Below are 16,104 nucleotides of genomic sequence, written 5' to 3' on the forward strand. Positions count from 1 at the left end.
TGTGACACATCCCAGAGCAGCAGATTTACCAAACCCAGAGCTGAGCCAGCCTCTGCAAAGCACTGGGAGGAGGAGCTGGGCAGCCTGCAAAAAGCCAGCATCAGCTGGTGCTGAGGGAGCCTGCAGGGAGCAGCAGCAGTGGTGCGTGGTGGCTGCAGGTAAGGGACATCTGTGGTGCCTGGGGAGTGCAGCCCACCTGCAGCACCAGGAAAGAAACGAGAACTCAGAAGGCATCGAACACATGGGGCACTTTCCTGGAATCAGGAGCTGTTTACAAGGATTTGGCCAAGCTAAAAGCAACCCAGAACTAATGTCATTGACCTGGGAATTCCTGGGAAGGGAAGTGAATTTTTCAGAGAGAGCACTTGTACATCATGTTTCTTCTGTCACACAAGCTTTAAGGGGAAATGCTAATTTACACCAATTTCTGTTTCTTGAAGTGGAACAAGGACATGTTTTGATGACTGACTCTATGATTATCTGATGTGACAGAACTGTGGTGTGAATGGCTGGGGGAGATCACACAACCAGCTTCTGAGGGACATCCAAAAAGTACTTAGCAAAATACACTGTTGAGTCAGATCTGTCAGTTAGCTATGGCTGGACCAAACAAGAAAGTCTAAGGCAAAAATTGCTTCTTTTTTGAGTGCACATGGTTGAGAAAGAGCACTTTAAGACCCTTCTTCTTAGATTATCTACTTTTTTGATTATTTGCTCATAGTTGAGTATTGAATTTCATCTCCTTGAATGCTAAGAATCTTGTTCATCACCAGAAAAATGATAGCAAACTTCTGTGGCCATTGGCAAATTCTGTCAGAAGATGAATGTAAGATGTAGTCTCAGCAGAGCTGGTCCCTATGAACAGGGTCTGAGTCACCATGGGGGGACCAGGGGACTTTACTGTGTCACTTGCAGATTGCCCAAGATGAGTAGCAGAAATGGCAGAACAAAGAGTACCTGCGCTGTGCCACTTGAAGAAATGACACTGGAGAGAGTGTCCTGTCCTGTGTGTGGGAGGAAGGTGGGTACCTGGGGGACAGGCTGCAGTGCCTCACCTGCAGCACTGCGTGGGAGAGAGCAGCAAGTTAAACCCAGAGCAGAGACACTGGAATAAAATACTGCATTTTAATAATAAGTATCTAGCCAGCATGGCTGAGACATTGAAGGTTTTTCTTCTTGTGTTCAGATACAAAACTCTGAGGAGTCCTTTCAGTAAGGGAGAATGGGCTGACTGTGTGACTCAGGGAGCTGTGTCCGTGTCCAGGCAGAGAAAGATGTCATGTACATCATGTACATCACATTTGGGGAACTACAGTTATTCATCTCTGCTTTAGTTAAATAGTCTTTTTTTTTAATCCTGCATAATTAGAGCCTCAGGAAGTCTTGCATGTCCGGTTCAAAAAATAATCCTATCAGCAGTTTTAGCTTGGGTTTTCAACTTCTTTCAGGGCGTGTTCCCCAAAACCCAACTTCTCTTAAACTGTTTTGTGGAGGAGACTGTTTGTCTGGGACAAGGCTCTACTGCCAGTTATGGGTCAGGGTGTGGAAAGATTTGGGTTTTAATCATCTCTATGAAAGCTGACACATTTCCCTCTTTGATTGACACAGCTAGCAACTTCACAAGTGGTTTTTTGTTTGTTTGCTTGCTTTTAGGCAGGACTCAAACACTACTAAATTCTTCTCAGGGGCTGCTTGGGCAGATGGATCCAGGCCATATACACTGGTACCCACTGACAGCTGCAGCAAAATGTCAAGAAGAAAAGTCAGCAAAAATCAAATTTCAATGTCTTACATAGACAAGAATGGTTATGGCTGCCCCCATCGTCTTCCTCAGCAGGATGGCAGCTGGTGGTGGCTCTCAGAGCCCTGGATGAATTTCTTACACCAGGTCTTGCAGCACAACATTTAGCTTTTTGCTCCAGACAAGTTCCACCACAGAGATCAGGAGGGTGGAACATGGAATCCCAGTCTGCACGGGCCCCACGGGTGGGCATGCCTCTGCCTGGGACTGAAATGAGATCCACCCAGCTCTCATTACCCTCCTGACTCTGGGAAAATGAAGATCATCTCCAGCTCTCATTACTCTAGAAGAGAGGGAATAGGCTGTCACTGACATGGAGCAGCACTTCCAGGGATGGCTTCAGCTGCAAGGTGAATGTTTCAGCCCCAGCAGACAGGCATTCGTTGTGACGGGATGAGGCTGTGGCAAAACCATCCCATTTACCTTTCTCTCCCATCTTCAGTAGAAAACACCTCCCTGTCCCTCAGATACATCTGCCTCCTGCTCAAAGATACTGTTTTGCAGCTGTTAGAACCATGTGCTAAGGCATGGCTATTGAATAAATCCCAAAAAGCTGCTCTACTGACTATTAACACCTATAACAGAATTCACTAGGTCAGTAGATTTGCTTTTCTTCATGTTTCTTATCTTTCTTAAAGTCCTTCACCTTGTGGTAATAATTAGTAAGCATAGATCAATCCTGTGTATCACACAGGATAATTCTTGGAAATAATTTCAAAGATACCCTACAGAGCACACTCAGAATGTCCCTTGGCTGCCAGTCAGAAGTCACCTCCTTGTCAAACACAATGTGTGCTTTCAGAACATGATTTTGCCCATGAACTGGACTATTGCAGGAGAAATGTGAGCTGGGAGAGTCTGTGATGCTCAACATGATCTGGCAATGGGCACTTGCAGCTCAGAAAGGCAGCTGGGTCCTGGTGCATCAAGAGAAGAGAATGGGGACAGGAAATGGGACTGGAAAGATCCATAGAGCCTTTCTCCTTCCTTCACCCTTCACCTAACTCAGCAGTGAAATGGACTCGTGATGTTTCAGAAAGAGGATCCTAGATGAAAAAGAACAGAATAAAGGGAAGTGTTCTTCACTTGCAGTCTGGTCCCTGGAGGGTGGGAGTCTCTTGGGGAAAGGAGGACAGACCTGCACCTCTGGGAGAATGGGAGAAGTTGGATGGATAGTGGTGTTTGTGATGACTTTCATCAGCTGCAATGGTGAGTAAATGCTTCCATGCATAAGAAAAACAATCAGAGTACTAAGAGGATAGCAAAAATCTTTTGAATTATAGCATTTTTTTTTTAATCTTTTAATTGACAAGTCAGTTAGGAAGTCTTTAGCTTATTGTATTATCCACAGAGCCTGAGAATTCATGAGAGTCTCCTTCGGCATCAGATACAATGAGGTGCTTTCAAGAGTGCAGCAAATGGGGCAGTATTGGGCAAGTCATCTTCCCTGCCCCAAGGCAAGAGCAGAAAACAGCTTTTTGGGACCCTTGGCAGGGACCCACTGTGGTGTCCAGCTCTCAAAACAGTCTTGGTGAAGCTGGAATATGCATTCTAAATTTAATAACTCATCCTCGTTGTTCTGTTAGCATGGCCCTGGGAAGAAGAGGAGCTGTGAGAGCAGGTGCTGGCACATTTGATTCCTCTTGGTATCTCCTGCCTAGTGACTCTCTGGTCGCATCAGGAAAGCTGGGACTGGGACCTTGGCTTCAGTTCCTACTCCCCTGACTGAATATACCCTTTCTCAGGGCATGTTTGACACTGGCAGCAGCAGAGGATAGTTTTGGGAAATAGGAGAAAAGTGTTCTTACACATTGTATACAAAAGCATAGGATTGCTCCTGACATTTAAAAAATTGGGTTGAGATGTATTACCCATTTCTTCATAAAAAACCCAGCTTTGCAAATTACTGGGATCTGCCTCTCAACCAACTTCTTGTGAGCTAAAGCTGCTGGATATAACCAATGGCTTTCTGGGGAGGGGAAAGGGGAGAAGAATAAGGGGTATTGGGAGAGACAAGTCAAGTCTAAGGAAATTCAGGTGATTTGTTACTTACAAGAGGCACGTCCCAGAGGAGATGTGGGATACATGGGCAGGCAGCCGGAGAAATTAGGAGAATGTGTGGAGAAAATCTGCCCACTCTTCTCCTGTGCCTACCTGAACACTTGGCAGGTGCTGATCTGGGTCAGGTCTGAAATTTTCCAAGGCTAAAGCAAAAGGATAGATTTTGGTCCACCATTCCTATTCCAGATTCAGTACTGCAGGGAATACCCCTAAATGTTCCTGCCCACAAGGAGACTGTCTGTACCGAGAAAGAATTAAGAATTGGCAAGTGCCCAGAGAGAAACTCAATAAAAATAGCCATGAGGTCAAGGCAGATGTTCACTTCCCCACGTCTGATGGCGTGGGCTGGCTTGGTGCTGTGGTGTGCAGCACATCTGAGACCTGGCCAGGTGCTGGCACTGGTGAGTCTTGTCTCTCTGGAGGACGTTTCCCTCCTCTGCTGCATTCTCATTTCTTCCCTTCCACTGCTGTTCCTTGCAGCCTTCCTGGATCTGTCTACTGTCCACCAGGTCACGGGCACTTGGATGGCATCCACCACTCTCCCATGTACCTATGTGCCTACAGAAGATTTCACCCAGCAAGCGCTCAGCTGGAGCGTGGATCACGGCTCCGGCACCTCCACCATCTTCCACAGGGACGGCACTGGTGACCACATCCTGCTCTCCAAATTCCGAGGCCGAGTCAGCGTCCCAAAACACAACCCAGGGGATGCCTCGCTCCTCATTCAGAACCTTGAAATGCCTGACAGTGGACACTACACTTGTCAAATCGTCTGGAGGTCCAGAGATAACAACTTGATAACAAAAGAGGTGACCACTATAGTTAAAGTTGTCAAAGGTAAATCCAGCAGTAAAGTCCTGCTCTTGTGCAGCCAGGTTAAACCAAAAGAAGGTGGGGGGACCAGTGTTGGTGTGAATAGTCTTTCACACCACACTAGGTTGGGGGTTGAAGCATCTGCCTCCCTTGCTGTGCTGGTTATCCTTCCCAACACATGGAGGTGTAGGAATGAACTGGGGAAGGGAGCCAGTTAGTGTACAGCCCAAGCTGGACCCCATGATGAAGCCCAAGTTGAACCCATGATGTTTGAGATAATATCCAGACCTGGTTCTGTGCAGGCAGCCAATATCTCTGTGGTTCTTGTAGCAGGTGGGTGTTGTGTGAGCCAAGTCTGCCTTCTCTCCTCCCGAGCATCCTCAATGTGTGCTAGAAAAATTTCTTTCTGCAAGGGGGCCACCCACCCCAGAGAGCAGGACTTTGTGAAAGGGCGGCAGCAATGGTGGCACAGCTGGCGCAACCTGGATTAACACACAGGTTACCTCAGCTCATCCTGGGCAGGGAGGTGATGTGAGAGCCAAGCTAAATCCTCCGGGGAAGGCACCGCCAGCGGGAGCGAGATCTGCTGCGGCAGGGGGAGCGTGCCCAGCCCGGCCAGGGCTCCGTGACCCGGCCCCCCTGTGCTCTGTGTTGCAGTGGCAGCCACCAAGCCCATCATCAGAGCGGCGGAGCCGGGGCTGACGCTGCCGGCCGGAGCCAGCACCAGCCTGAGCTGCGAGGCCGGCGGCTCCCCTCCCATCAGCTACCGCTGGTTCCGCCGCGGCCCGGCGGGCACGGCCGAGCTCCTGCGCAGCGGGGCCGAGCTGGCCTGGCGCGGCCTGCGGCCCTCGGACAGCGGCACGTACTTCTGCGAGGCGCACAACAGGGCCGGGGCCGGCGCCGTGCAGCGCAGCGATGCCGTGCGCCTGACGGTCACAGGTGAGTGCCGGCCCGGCAAACCCTCTGCCCAGGGGCCCAGGAACCGCAGCCTCTGCCCTGCCCTGCCCGGCAAGGAGGAAATGCCAAACGCCTTCAGCGCCCTGACACAGCCCTGCCCGCTGCCTCCAGCCTGTGTCCTGCTGCATTTCCTCTGTTCAATTTCCTCCTCTTTGAGGAACTGCTCTTTTCTGATGCAAAACGGGATTTCTACTTCAAACACTCCTTTATTTATTCCTCTGTGGGTTTTTTGAAGTTCTCCCTGCCTCTATAAAGTTACCCACTGCACTTCGGCAAGTTTAGACAAGGAGTTGGGGCTTTATTTGGAGAAGCAGGAACAAGAGAGTGGTCATTCAGTGGCAGAACAAACCAAGCTGGCCTTTGCTCCCCACCACCAGCTGCGTGTCCCAGGGGGACACACTGCACTTCATTCCAGGCTCTGACACCTCCAGGCTCTGCAGGACAGTGTGTCACAGAAAAATTTCTTCAATGGCTTCAGAGGCCTTTTTCAGTCTATTCAATTCCATGATGGGCGCCTGGTGGAAAACCTGCAGCTCTCCTTGGCTGGTGACTGGATCAGCCCAGCTGTGAAGCCCCTGATGGCAGAGCCAGGCTCAGGCACCTCCCAGCGGCTGGGAAAGAGGCAGAGCCCGCTGAGCTCCCAGGCACGGAGCTCTGGTGAAGCCCTGGGTGCTTTTCCCGGCAGTGCCGCCCTGGAGGGAGCAGCACAGGAACGGGGCTCGGTGCTGCAGCTGCTGCCCCGCGCCGCCGGCACAGCATCCCCCTCCTGCCAGCTGGGACGGGGCTGCTTCCTCCTGCTCCCACCCCTGGGGAATTCTGCACCACAGCAGCATCTCCATGGTGGGCAGACCCCTGTGTGAGCCTCTCCTTCTCCTCACCTTGCAGATGTGCCCACAACAACAGCAGCCTTGCAGAGGAATGTGGGAACCACGGGGGGACTCCACTCAACCACAGGTCAGGGTGAGAGCGGTGGCAGCTGATGGCAGGGGAGGGGTGTTGGGGCAGTGTGCCACCAGTGCCTGGATGTGGTTTTATTGCTGGGGAACAGAGTCTTGACACTACTGAACTTCAGTCCATATGCCTCAATTTTTAACTCGGTGTTTCTGAAAGTAGATCTTCCTTCCCTCAGTTTCCAATCCTTGCAGGGCTAATATGTTGTCTTTGTAGGAGGGACTGTATGCATTTTAGCACTGCTGAAAATGCCATTTCCTAAGCTGCAGATCATATGGGATGGAATATTCTGGGTTTGGTTCTTTTCTGAAGGGTATTTTTGCCTGTTATTTGATCCTGTATTGAAGCTGCTGAGGGGAGGCAGATCTGTTGTCTCCAGTGGCAGACACAAGGGCTGCAAAAGCTTCCTGAGACCCAACAGAAAACATGTACTTGACCAGGGACAGCAGTTTGAGGGAGGGCTTGTGGATTCCTTGTGTGAGCCTCTCCTCCCCCTCACCTTGCAGATGTGCCCACAACAACAGCAGCCTTGCAGAAGAATGTGGGAACCACGGGGGGACACCACTCAACCACCAGTCGGGAAGACAGTAGTGACATGGAGCATAGAGTGACGGGTGAGTGCCCAGGCCAGGGTTATTCACCTCTGTGTCAGGAGAAGACCAAGGCAGGGAGTTTGCTCTTCCACAGCGAGATCAGATGCTTATGCTGAGTATGAGTTGTGTCTTGATTGTTACCCAGAAAGGCAACACCAGAGGCTGGCAGCCCTACTTGAGAATGTGCCTGATGATGGGAGGGGACAAGAAAATGTTTTCTGTGTCCCCCTGGGACCAGAACTGCTGAGGCTGCAGAGGTTCAGAAGGAGGTCACCTGAGGCAAGAGACCTCGCACAGGCCTCCACACCTCAGAAGTTTATGGTGCAGGTGATGGCAAAGCCCCCCAGGCCAGCCAGGGAGTCACCCGAGGAGACTGAGAGAGAGAGGGAAGTCTGGAAATCTGGGGAAGTGCCAGCAGGGCAAAGCCAAAGCATTCCCAGGCCATGCTGCAGCCAGGCATGATGCATCATATCAGCCAGGGCTGCCAGGAACCTGTGGGGCAAAGCTCAGGGAGGGGGATGTGAGTGCCAAATGCTGCCCAGCTGGCAAGACACACACAGGATAACAGGTGAGTCTAGGCTGGCAGAGCAGACCCCATTTTCCTGATGCCCAGTGGGGCTGCAATGCATCCACCATTCTCCACTGACAGATCCTGTCCCAACCACACGGGTCTCCAGGATGGATACTGCTCCAGTGGGGCCTTTCCAAGACACAGGTGAGTGGAGTCTCATGCTGGCAAACACCAGATGTGCACTGGCAAGGGCAGGGTGGCAAACATCATCCCAGACCAGCTCCACATCTGGCTGCTGTGCTTGTGGCAGATACAGCTGCAATGCCAAATCCCAGGCATTTATCCAGGCAGGAGCTGCACTCCTGACTCCTGCCCACACGCCTGTTGTGGGGGTGTTTGCAGCCTGCAGTTTGCTGTTTGTTTTCACGCAGGGATGCCCCATCCCTGGAAGTGTCCAAGGCCAGGTCAGACGGTGCTTGGAGTGTCTGGTTGGTGGGAGGTGTCCCTGCCCACAGCAGGGCGTGGAACGAGATTATCCCTTTAAGATCCTTTCCAAACTAAACCATCCCGGCATTCAGTGACTGCCAGCAAGTGCTGAACCCCCAGGTGGCCTCGGCCCCTTCTCAGTTAGGATTTAAAGGCTGTCCAAAGCAAGGGGGGAGTGGCGGCTCCCAGCCACCGTGTCCCCTGGCTGCGGTGACAGCACTGTCCCCCCATTAGGAAAGTTAATCCACAAACCCCAGAGGTTTATGTCCAAAAAGGAGACAGAGGAGTCCTTTTACTTTATTTGAATAAAGGGAGAGGCCATGGGGCATTCCCCTGTGATCTCTCACATTTTTGGAGGACACAGCCTTCTTTTTATCCCAATTTCCCGGCCACATTTCCCTTCTCTCTTTCCCCATTGGCTGAGGTACTTGAGAGGTACAAACTTCCCAATACGCCTGATACCAAAGATTTCTCTCTAATGTATAACCCTCCCTTTTAATTCTTATGGAATTTAGGGGTTTTTCTTCTCCATTGTTTCTTTCATCTTTCAACGTCTAATTTAATTTATCAGCCAACCTAAAGTTTATTGGCAAAAACAAATACCTTTTTCCATTCATCAATCAGTGGAATCCTCCCCATTGTTTCTTTTATCTCCCAGTGCTAGTTTTATCTACCAGCAGCCCCACAGCTTGTTTGTAAAGACAAATCCACTATTCTCCCATCCCGCAGGTTCCCAGCGGCTCGCCCCGTCCCCGCTGCTGTACGGGCTGCCGGCCGCGCTGGGCGGCGCCGCGCTGGGCGCGCTGCTGGCGGCCGCGCTGGGCTGCTGGCGGCGGCGGCGGAGGAAGGACGGTGAGCAGCGACAAACCCAGCCGGGACGGGCGGTGGGACAGCCCGGGAGAAGGGGACGGGCGGGAGGGACAGTCCCATCCCCATCACTCCCGTCTCCATCACTCCCATCCCCATCACTCCCATCCCCATCACTCCCATCTCCATCGTTCCCATCCCCATCACTCCCGTCTCCATCGTTCCCATCCCCATCACTCCCGTCTCCATCGCTCCCATCCCCATCATTGCCATCCCTGGTTGATCCCTTCCAGAGAGAAGCCTGTGGGAGGGTTATTCCCAAAAACGTTTTGTTCTATGACACATAAAACAAGTCGATGCATACCTTAGATTCTTTTTTTTTTTCTTTTTCAGAACCTCTCTATGAAGTTGCTTTGTGAGTACAATTTTCTCCTTGGGGCATTAAGACGGAGGGCACTGTACTGGTATCTGTTCCTATAAAGCCTGTTTGCTCAGGGAAAAGCAAAGATTTATTTGCCTTACAGGAGGAGGATCTGAAGACCTTGGCAGTTTAGTTAGCAACATGAGGACTTAGCATGTGGTCGCAGGAGATAGCCAGACTGTTCTTTAATATGGTAGAAAAACTGAAGGATACTCTGGGTGCTTTGCTGTGCCTGTCACATGCCATGGGAAACCTGTTCTCTGTGGGAAATTTTTGCCATTATTTAGGAAAGTAAAAGACAGAAATTTTCAGCTCTTCCTTAAAGTTCCCTCTACACTTGCCTTTCTCTATAAGAAACATGTCTTAGTGCTTGGCCAAGTACTACTTTGTAGAGTTCCTGTTAGCATGTGATTATACAAACACATCTTCTGCCCTGTCCTCATCTCAGTCTTCAACACCTTCATATTGCTTTCCTACTCAGAGACACGCCACAGCCATCTGTAGCAATTTTTCCCAAATAATCCTGGTATTTACTTTCCAAAGGCTGGACTGTCTACTGGTAACTTTAGAATATAACATGATAATGCCACGAGAGTTTATAGTACCACTATTAACCAGAGCTTCTTTTTGTGTAATTCTTTTAACAACACTTTTTAGTGTCTTTCAGAGCCCCCCAGACCCTCACTAGAATAGTATGAATTTTGCTGTTTCACAGATTATGTGGTAGATCTTGTCTCTGAGGTGTAAATGAAGTGCCATCTGCTTTAGTTGTCCCTCTGTCTCTCTGTCCCAGCCGCAGAACTGCAGATGTCGCCCTGCTGCAGCCTGAGGTGGAAGTCCCTGCTAAGGGCCAACAGAAGGAAATGTACTCTGGCCCTGAAAAGACCACCATGAAAGACAGGAAAAGCCCTGAGTATGAGAACCTTGTGACTGCAATGGAATCTCAATATGAAACAGAAGGAATTTTGTAAAGTACCAGCTTTTCCACAAAAGCAGCCATGCAGGGCTGCAGGTACTGAATAGTGAACTCAGCAGAAGGAAACTCTTCCTCCTGCTGTCCCTCTGTTCTGCTCTCACTGCTTGCTTTAACCCAGAGGAGCTGCATAACCTTTTGGTCTTTGGCAGACCAGGCCCTGCCTGCAGGAGCAGAAACCCCCAGCCAACTGTTTGCCTACCCACTTCTATAGAGCAAGTTGTTTCTGAGCAACGTGAAGGACCCAGGGCAGGAAGAAAGGATCTGAAGGAGTGAGAACATGAAATTCCTTAGCCTGTAAGTCCAAGAGTAGTTTGTGCAATGCTGCCAGTCAGTAACACTAGCAAGGGATACTCTCCAATGTGTGTTCCTGTTAAGACATCCCAGGCTGCAAGGAACCAGGATTGTGCTGGAAATGGAGATCTCTGGCTTTTGCAGTTCAGCAAATACTGGTTGTACATCCTGCCTGTGCTTGAGTCTTTTTGTTGTTGTTGTTGTTACAGCATGGTAAAGGGACCACAGAGGGGAAGTTGATGTCCCAGGAATGCCATTTTTGCTATCAGAATGGAGCTCAGTGCTCAGAGAGAAAGAATGAGTCTCTGAACTGTCACCCACTGGTTTTCTCCTGGAAAACAAGAACTGATGTAGAAGGAAATGCTGGCATTTAATTTTTACAGTATGGGGGCCAGAGGCATGATAAAATAAAAATTTGAGGCATTTGGATAACGATTAAGGGGCCTCTCTGAATACAACAGGCTGACACCAATTTACTCTGGGGGATGTAAGTCAATCTGTGTGATTACTGTGCAACATGTAGATGCAATTCCTGCCTTCAGCTGCAGTGCATTCCCTACAGTACACTGTCACTCAGCAGCCTGATTTGCCTTGTCACTGTTAATTGTTTGCATCTTGCCTGGACTGCGGTGCTGCTGTCAGTTCTGTCCTCTCTGTCTGTGCCTCCATCCAGCATCTCTTTGTCCTCCAGGGACTTGGCAGGGAGGAGGAATGCCTTTGGCTTTAGCACACCAAATTTGTAAGAATTACTGGCTTTTTTATATCAGTGGGTGAAGCAAGGAAAGCATGGGGAAGCAGCTGAGCATGTCACACACACCCTCCTGCTGAGCCCCGACTTCACCCACAAGGCCATGAATCATCTCTGTTTGGGTCAGCAGCCTAACAGCAGGGTCACTTTGCTGTTTGTGGCCTGAGTGCTGTGTAGAGCCACACTTTTACCTTAACAGCTCTGAATTGCAGGATGTGAGCTAGGAAAGATCAGAGAAAAAAAAATCTCCTGCCTATATTGTGAGGGCTTCCCAAGCATGGTGACAGCCATGCAGGGAGGGCTGTGCTGGCTGCCAGGCTGCACTCCAGGGAGGCAGACAGGATCCAGTCTGTCCCTGTGGGACCCATGACAGCCAGCCCTGAAGACCTCATGCTGCAGAAGCTGCTGGCATCAGCAGTTCCAGGGGTGGTGCAGAACAAAGGATTTGAGGGGAATGGAGAGCTGCAGCCATGCTCATGCAGGGCAGTAGCATATGGTGCAAGGTCAGTACTGGGTGAAAAGGGAACTGAAAATTTCTCAGCTTCCCCATCCTTACCTCAGCAAATCTAGGCCCAAAACACATGACATGGCACTCTCCTTTCCCTTCCCCCCAAATATAGTCCTCATTCATTTTCAATTAGCTTGGTAGTTTGTGCAAGTTTTCCTGCTGTTAAAAGCTCTGAGCTTCAGGTTCACTCATTGAGTATGTAACACCGGGGTTTTTCCATCTTGTGATTCCTCCCAGCACTGATCTGCTCTGACAAGGTCTGGACACCTTCCTCAGAAGACATGAAGCCTGGGAGAAGACACAGAGGAAGAAGGCAACAGGAGCTAAGAAAGGGGGAGCAGATGGACCCAGATGGACCAGCCCCCATGTACTCCATGTTGTCACTTCTCTAGTTAGGGCAGCAACAGGACTTTGGTTACAAGTAACAGAAGAGTGGAAACATTAGAAGCCTGTCTCCAGTGCTGAGGTGTTTTTCCCTGGGTAGCAAGTGTGTGATTATTTCTTTATTTTACTTTAGCGTGTTTTCCATGTTTCTAGTAAAACCTGTTGGCAACAGAACATTTTTCTTCTGAAAGCCACAGGGAGTTCTGCAGAAAACTTCTCCTTTCCTTGCACTGTGCTCATGTGCTGAGCTCTGCTTCAGAAGGGAAGGAAAAGCTCAGCTTCTGCCCTGAAAGGACGCTGCCTCCCAAAAACACACTAACTCAAGTGGCCATCACAGTGTCATGAGACTCACAGTTCCCCTTGCAGTGCCTGTCCCATGGAGGGGACCTGCTGGCTTTTACAGCTGCTGTACCATACTTCAGAGCAGGGAGGTGGGAGATGAAGTGGGAGATGAAGTCCCAGAGAAATTTGTACCACTGTAATTTGATGCTTGTTCTTGTAAGAGAGGAAGGGGTTTACTTTCTTCCCCTTCACCCCAGTCATCTGGAAGGATCTGGGAGCTGAAGGGAAGAGTTATCTAAAAAGCAGAGGGTAAATTACTGGAAGCAAATATTGAAAATGCATGAGGAAACAATAATGAAGGGCATAAACAAACCCTTGGCCAGCTGTGGTGCAAAGGAGGCTGGGTCTGTTGAAACCTCAAGGTTTGAGTGACATCAGGGCTTGGGGCTGACATGGCTGTGTGCTTCATGGAGGAGCCACTGGGGACAAAGCAAAGCCTGAAATCTTAGACCTTGCTCTCTTTTGAAGCTAACCTCAGTGATAAAGATCAGAGTGATGTCTGTGAGTCATGAGGAGGTGCTTGAGAGAGACCATGGGTGTGTGAGTCACAAGGAGTAGGGCCATTTCTGACCACTTGTGGACCATGTTTGTCCGGAAATGCACAAGCTATTCAAAAAGCAGAACACAATTTGTTTAGGCAATTATATATTCATAGGTTCCAGCTTAGTACAAACTCCAGCTTCTTCAAAATATTTACTAAGGAATAGTTGCCATAAAAAGCCCAAAAGCTTAGTATTCAAGTTTATTAATACTCTCAAATCTTGCAAAATTTTCTGGTGGTACTGTCCTAAAACTAGTCAGTAGAGTCTTGGGATTTATTTTATTCTTGAGTTTTCCATGTCAAATGCTTTCAGAGAGTTTGATTTGTAAAATTGGACTGGATGCTGCCCCTGTCATTCCCCCACGGTGACATATCTGTAATGCTACAAGTCAGTTACTGAAAACACTTAGCAATCATTACATCTTCAACTGGGATGATTTAGAGGGAATTACTTTAATTAAATAGCAGAATAGGAAATCTTGCTGCAAGTGCTGACTAGGAATAACCATGCGAAGACAAGAAGTCTTCTCCCAACAGCAAGGCTCCTAGGAGAGGCAATGGTCTCCATGGCCTAATTTAAAACAGCTTGAACCAACATGCATTTTTCACAGGCTAATGGGCCACAGGGAAGTTAATGAGCAGCCTCATTATTTTGTACTCCATATAAAATGGTTACTACATGTGCAAAGGCAATATTCTTTATTATGGATAATGCTGCCTTTTGCCATGATGTTGTGATTATAGTTGCCAGGAACCTTGTTAACTAAGCTTAATTTACAGCTGGCTAGTTAATGCTGTGTAAGAGAACAGCAATGTATTTGGATGCAAATAACAAGGACCCAGGGCACAATTCCCTGTCTTCACAGTGCAGAGAAGTTGCACCAGCACCCCTTCTGCTCTGATTTACAGTTGGGAGGGACACCCCAACAGATACTTCCAAAACCAGGGTGGAAGGGAAACCTGGCAGCACAAGATCCTTCAGGTGTTCTGGAACACTGGGATGGGCTGCTCAGTACCTCGGTGGCTTTCTGGAGAAATGCCGAGCCTGGAGAGGAAGGCTCCTGCCCGGGCAGGAGGAAAGAGCTGCGCCCTCGGCGTCGCGTTGCTCAGCAGTGCCTCACTTGGGGTATTTGACAAACTGACACTCTGCACACTGAGTGTCGGACTCAGCTTGTCAAATACACGCAGTGCCACACTGCAGCTCCCGATGGCCTCGCCGGATGCCAGCCTGGGCACACAGAGGGAAGAGAAGCACAGCAGCTGTTATTAACTTCACAGGCTTTTTCCAGTTAGCAAAAAGCATCATGTATCCTCCCACATTTCCTCCTTCTGCTCTCTTTTTTGGGTGAGAGAGAGCCACACCAGCAGACACTGCCTTCTGCCACTGAGGAAAATACCCACTCTATTTATTCAAAAGTCAGAAAAAGTACAATTCTGCCCCTGGGCATACATATAGGTGTTCATCACTGACTCTGTCGGAGGCTCCTCCATTTGGCAGAATACTGTAAAGATTATGATGCTGAAATAAAACCAAACTCCACAAAGGGAAACAATGAACTTCTTCAGAAGTGAAGTGAAACTTTCTCTTCCGTTGACAAACGAACCCCCTTCTGCCTCATTTCTAGTGAACAGAGAAAGCCCTTGCTGCAATAAATGGAGCTTTCCACCTCCAAACACTTTAAGGATGAACATCATATTCACACACACACACATGCACACCTCTTGCACAAATATACTGTTATTCCCTTGTTCTTTTAACAGGAGTGTGCAGGAAATGCAGAAATGCACCTAAAGAAAACTAAATAACAAAACATACACAAGAGAATATGTTGCACAGTATTACTCTGTTCTGTATCCTTCTTAGATGTTGACTGTTTACAAAATCAGTCTAAAAAAAGATTTGAAATTCTAATAGAGTACAACTCTCCCAGAAAAACCCATACTGGCTCCTAAGTCACACACCCATTCAGCACAACACTGTTTATGTCATTCATACTTTTTGTGGACATGTCCAGATATAGCTGAGTTTTTAGCATGGTGTTTTAGCTTCCTTACCAGTCCATGGATTTTAATTTCCCATGACCAGCATCACCAGTTTGTGAGAAAGTAGTCATGCTATTTTTAGTATCAAAATAAAGACTGAAATGTTTGTAATTATATTTTTTAGGTAGACCATTAAAGACACTGAAGTAGAATTGGATTAAGTATATTAACAGTATCATAGAGTGGGCAATTCAACAACCATTTCCACCTCTAACTTCTGTGATTATTTTACACAGATGATCGTGGGATTCCATCTAATATCACATACAGAAACATACCTGGAAAGGAAAAGGTTTTTTCAGGTGAAAGCATAGCAAATACATCTTCTCCAAAACCAGAAGAGAGTGGAGTAAGACTTAAGAGCAAGAAAACAGCAACAGCTTTAAAGGTAAAATCTGTTTTTAGACTGAGTCACTACCAGGCTTTGCAATTCTGGCATTCCCCTGTCTCCACCTTTGCCTTGGGTGCAATGTAGATAGTGACCAGTTCTGTCCTCTGCCTCCTCATTCCAAATGCAGTTCAGCCATGGCAGATAAAACTATGTGGTAATGGATAAAATCAGCACATGCACTTCATGAAGATAAGAAAACTATGTTAATGAGCTGATTTAAGATCAGCCTACTGGAGTACATGTGAACCTGTGATACCCCAAAGGACTCTATCCATACCAAAACATGGGGAAGCCACTAGGGAAAGACTAAGCAGGCTCTTCCATAGGTATCAGTGACCAGATTGCCTTCAGCTTCAGTGCTGATGTCTAACAGAGGCAGATCTAGCCTTGGAGGGGGAAGAAGAAAACAAGGTAGCACTGCTTCTGCAATTGAAGCTTAAAATAATCCCCCACTGTGGCTTTCTGAGGGGAAAAACAGC

General features: G+C 48.5%; 1 protein-coding gene across 1 annotated transcript; it reads left to right on the forward strand.

Moving 5' to 3' along the window:
• Positions 1 to 2,906: 2,906 nt before the first annotated feature.
• Positions 2,907 to 11,097, forward strand: LOC131088683 (carcinoembryonic antigen-related cell adhesion molecule 1-like). Its single transcript, XM_058032928.1, has 9 exons — positions 2,907 to 3,010; positions 4,343 to 4,699; positions 5,333 to 5,614; positions 6,518 to 6,586; positions 7,090 to 7,197; positions 7,826 to 7,891; positions 8,903 to 9,025; positions 9,374 to 9,395; positions 10,195 to 11,097. Exons 1-9 carry the CDS (start codon positions 2,956 to 2,958, stop codon positions 10,370 to 10,372), a joined length of 1,260 nt encoding a protein of 419 aa, XP_057888911.1. The 5' UTR covers positions 2,907 to 2,955; the 3' UTR covers positions 10,373 to 11,097.
• Positions 11,098 to 16,104: the final 5,007 nt, after the last annotated feature.

This window comes from Melospiza georgiana, chromosome 12, assembly GCF_028018845.1.
Source record: "Melospiza georgiana isolate bMelGeo1 chromosome 12, bMelGeo1.pri, whole genome shotgun sequence".
In the NCBI taxonomy this organism is placed as follows: domain Eukaryota; kingdom Metazoa; phylum Chordata; class Aves; order Passeriformes; family Passerellidae; genus Melospiza; species Melospiza georgiana.

Coding starts and splice junctions, on each gene's coding strand:
- LOC131088683 (XM_058032928.1), top strand. CDS start 2,956: ATGGGAGAAGTTGGATGGATAGTGGTGTTTGTGATGACTTTCATCAGC. Junction 5,615..6,517: donor CGTGCGCCTGACGGTCACAG/GTGAGTGCCGGC, acceptor CTCACCTTGCAG/ATGTGCCCACAACAACAGCA. Junction 9,396..10,194: donor CCTCTCTATGAAGTTGCTTT/GTGAGTACAATT, acceptor TCTCTGTCCCAG/CCGCAGAACTGCAGATGTCG.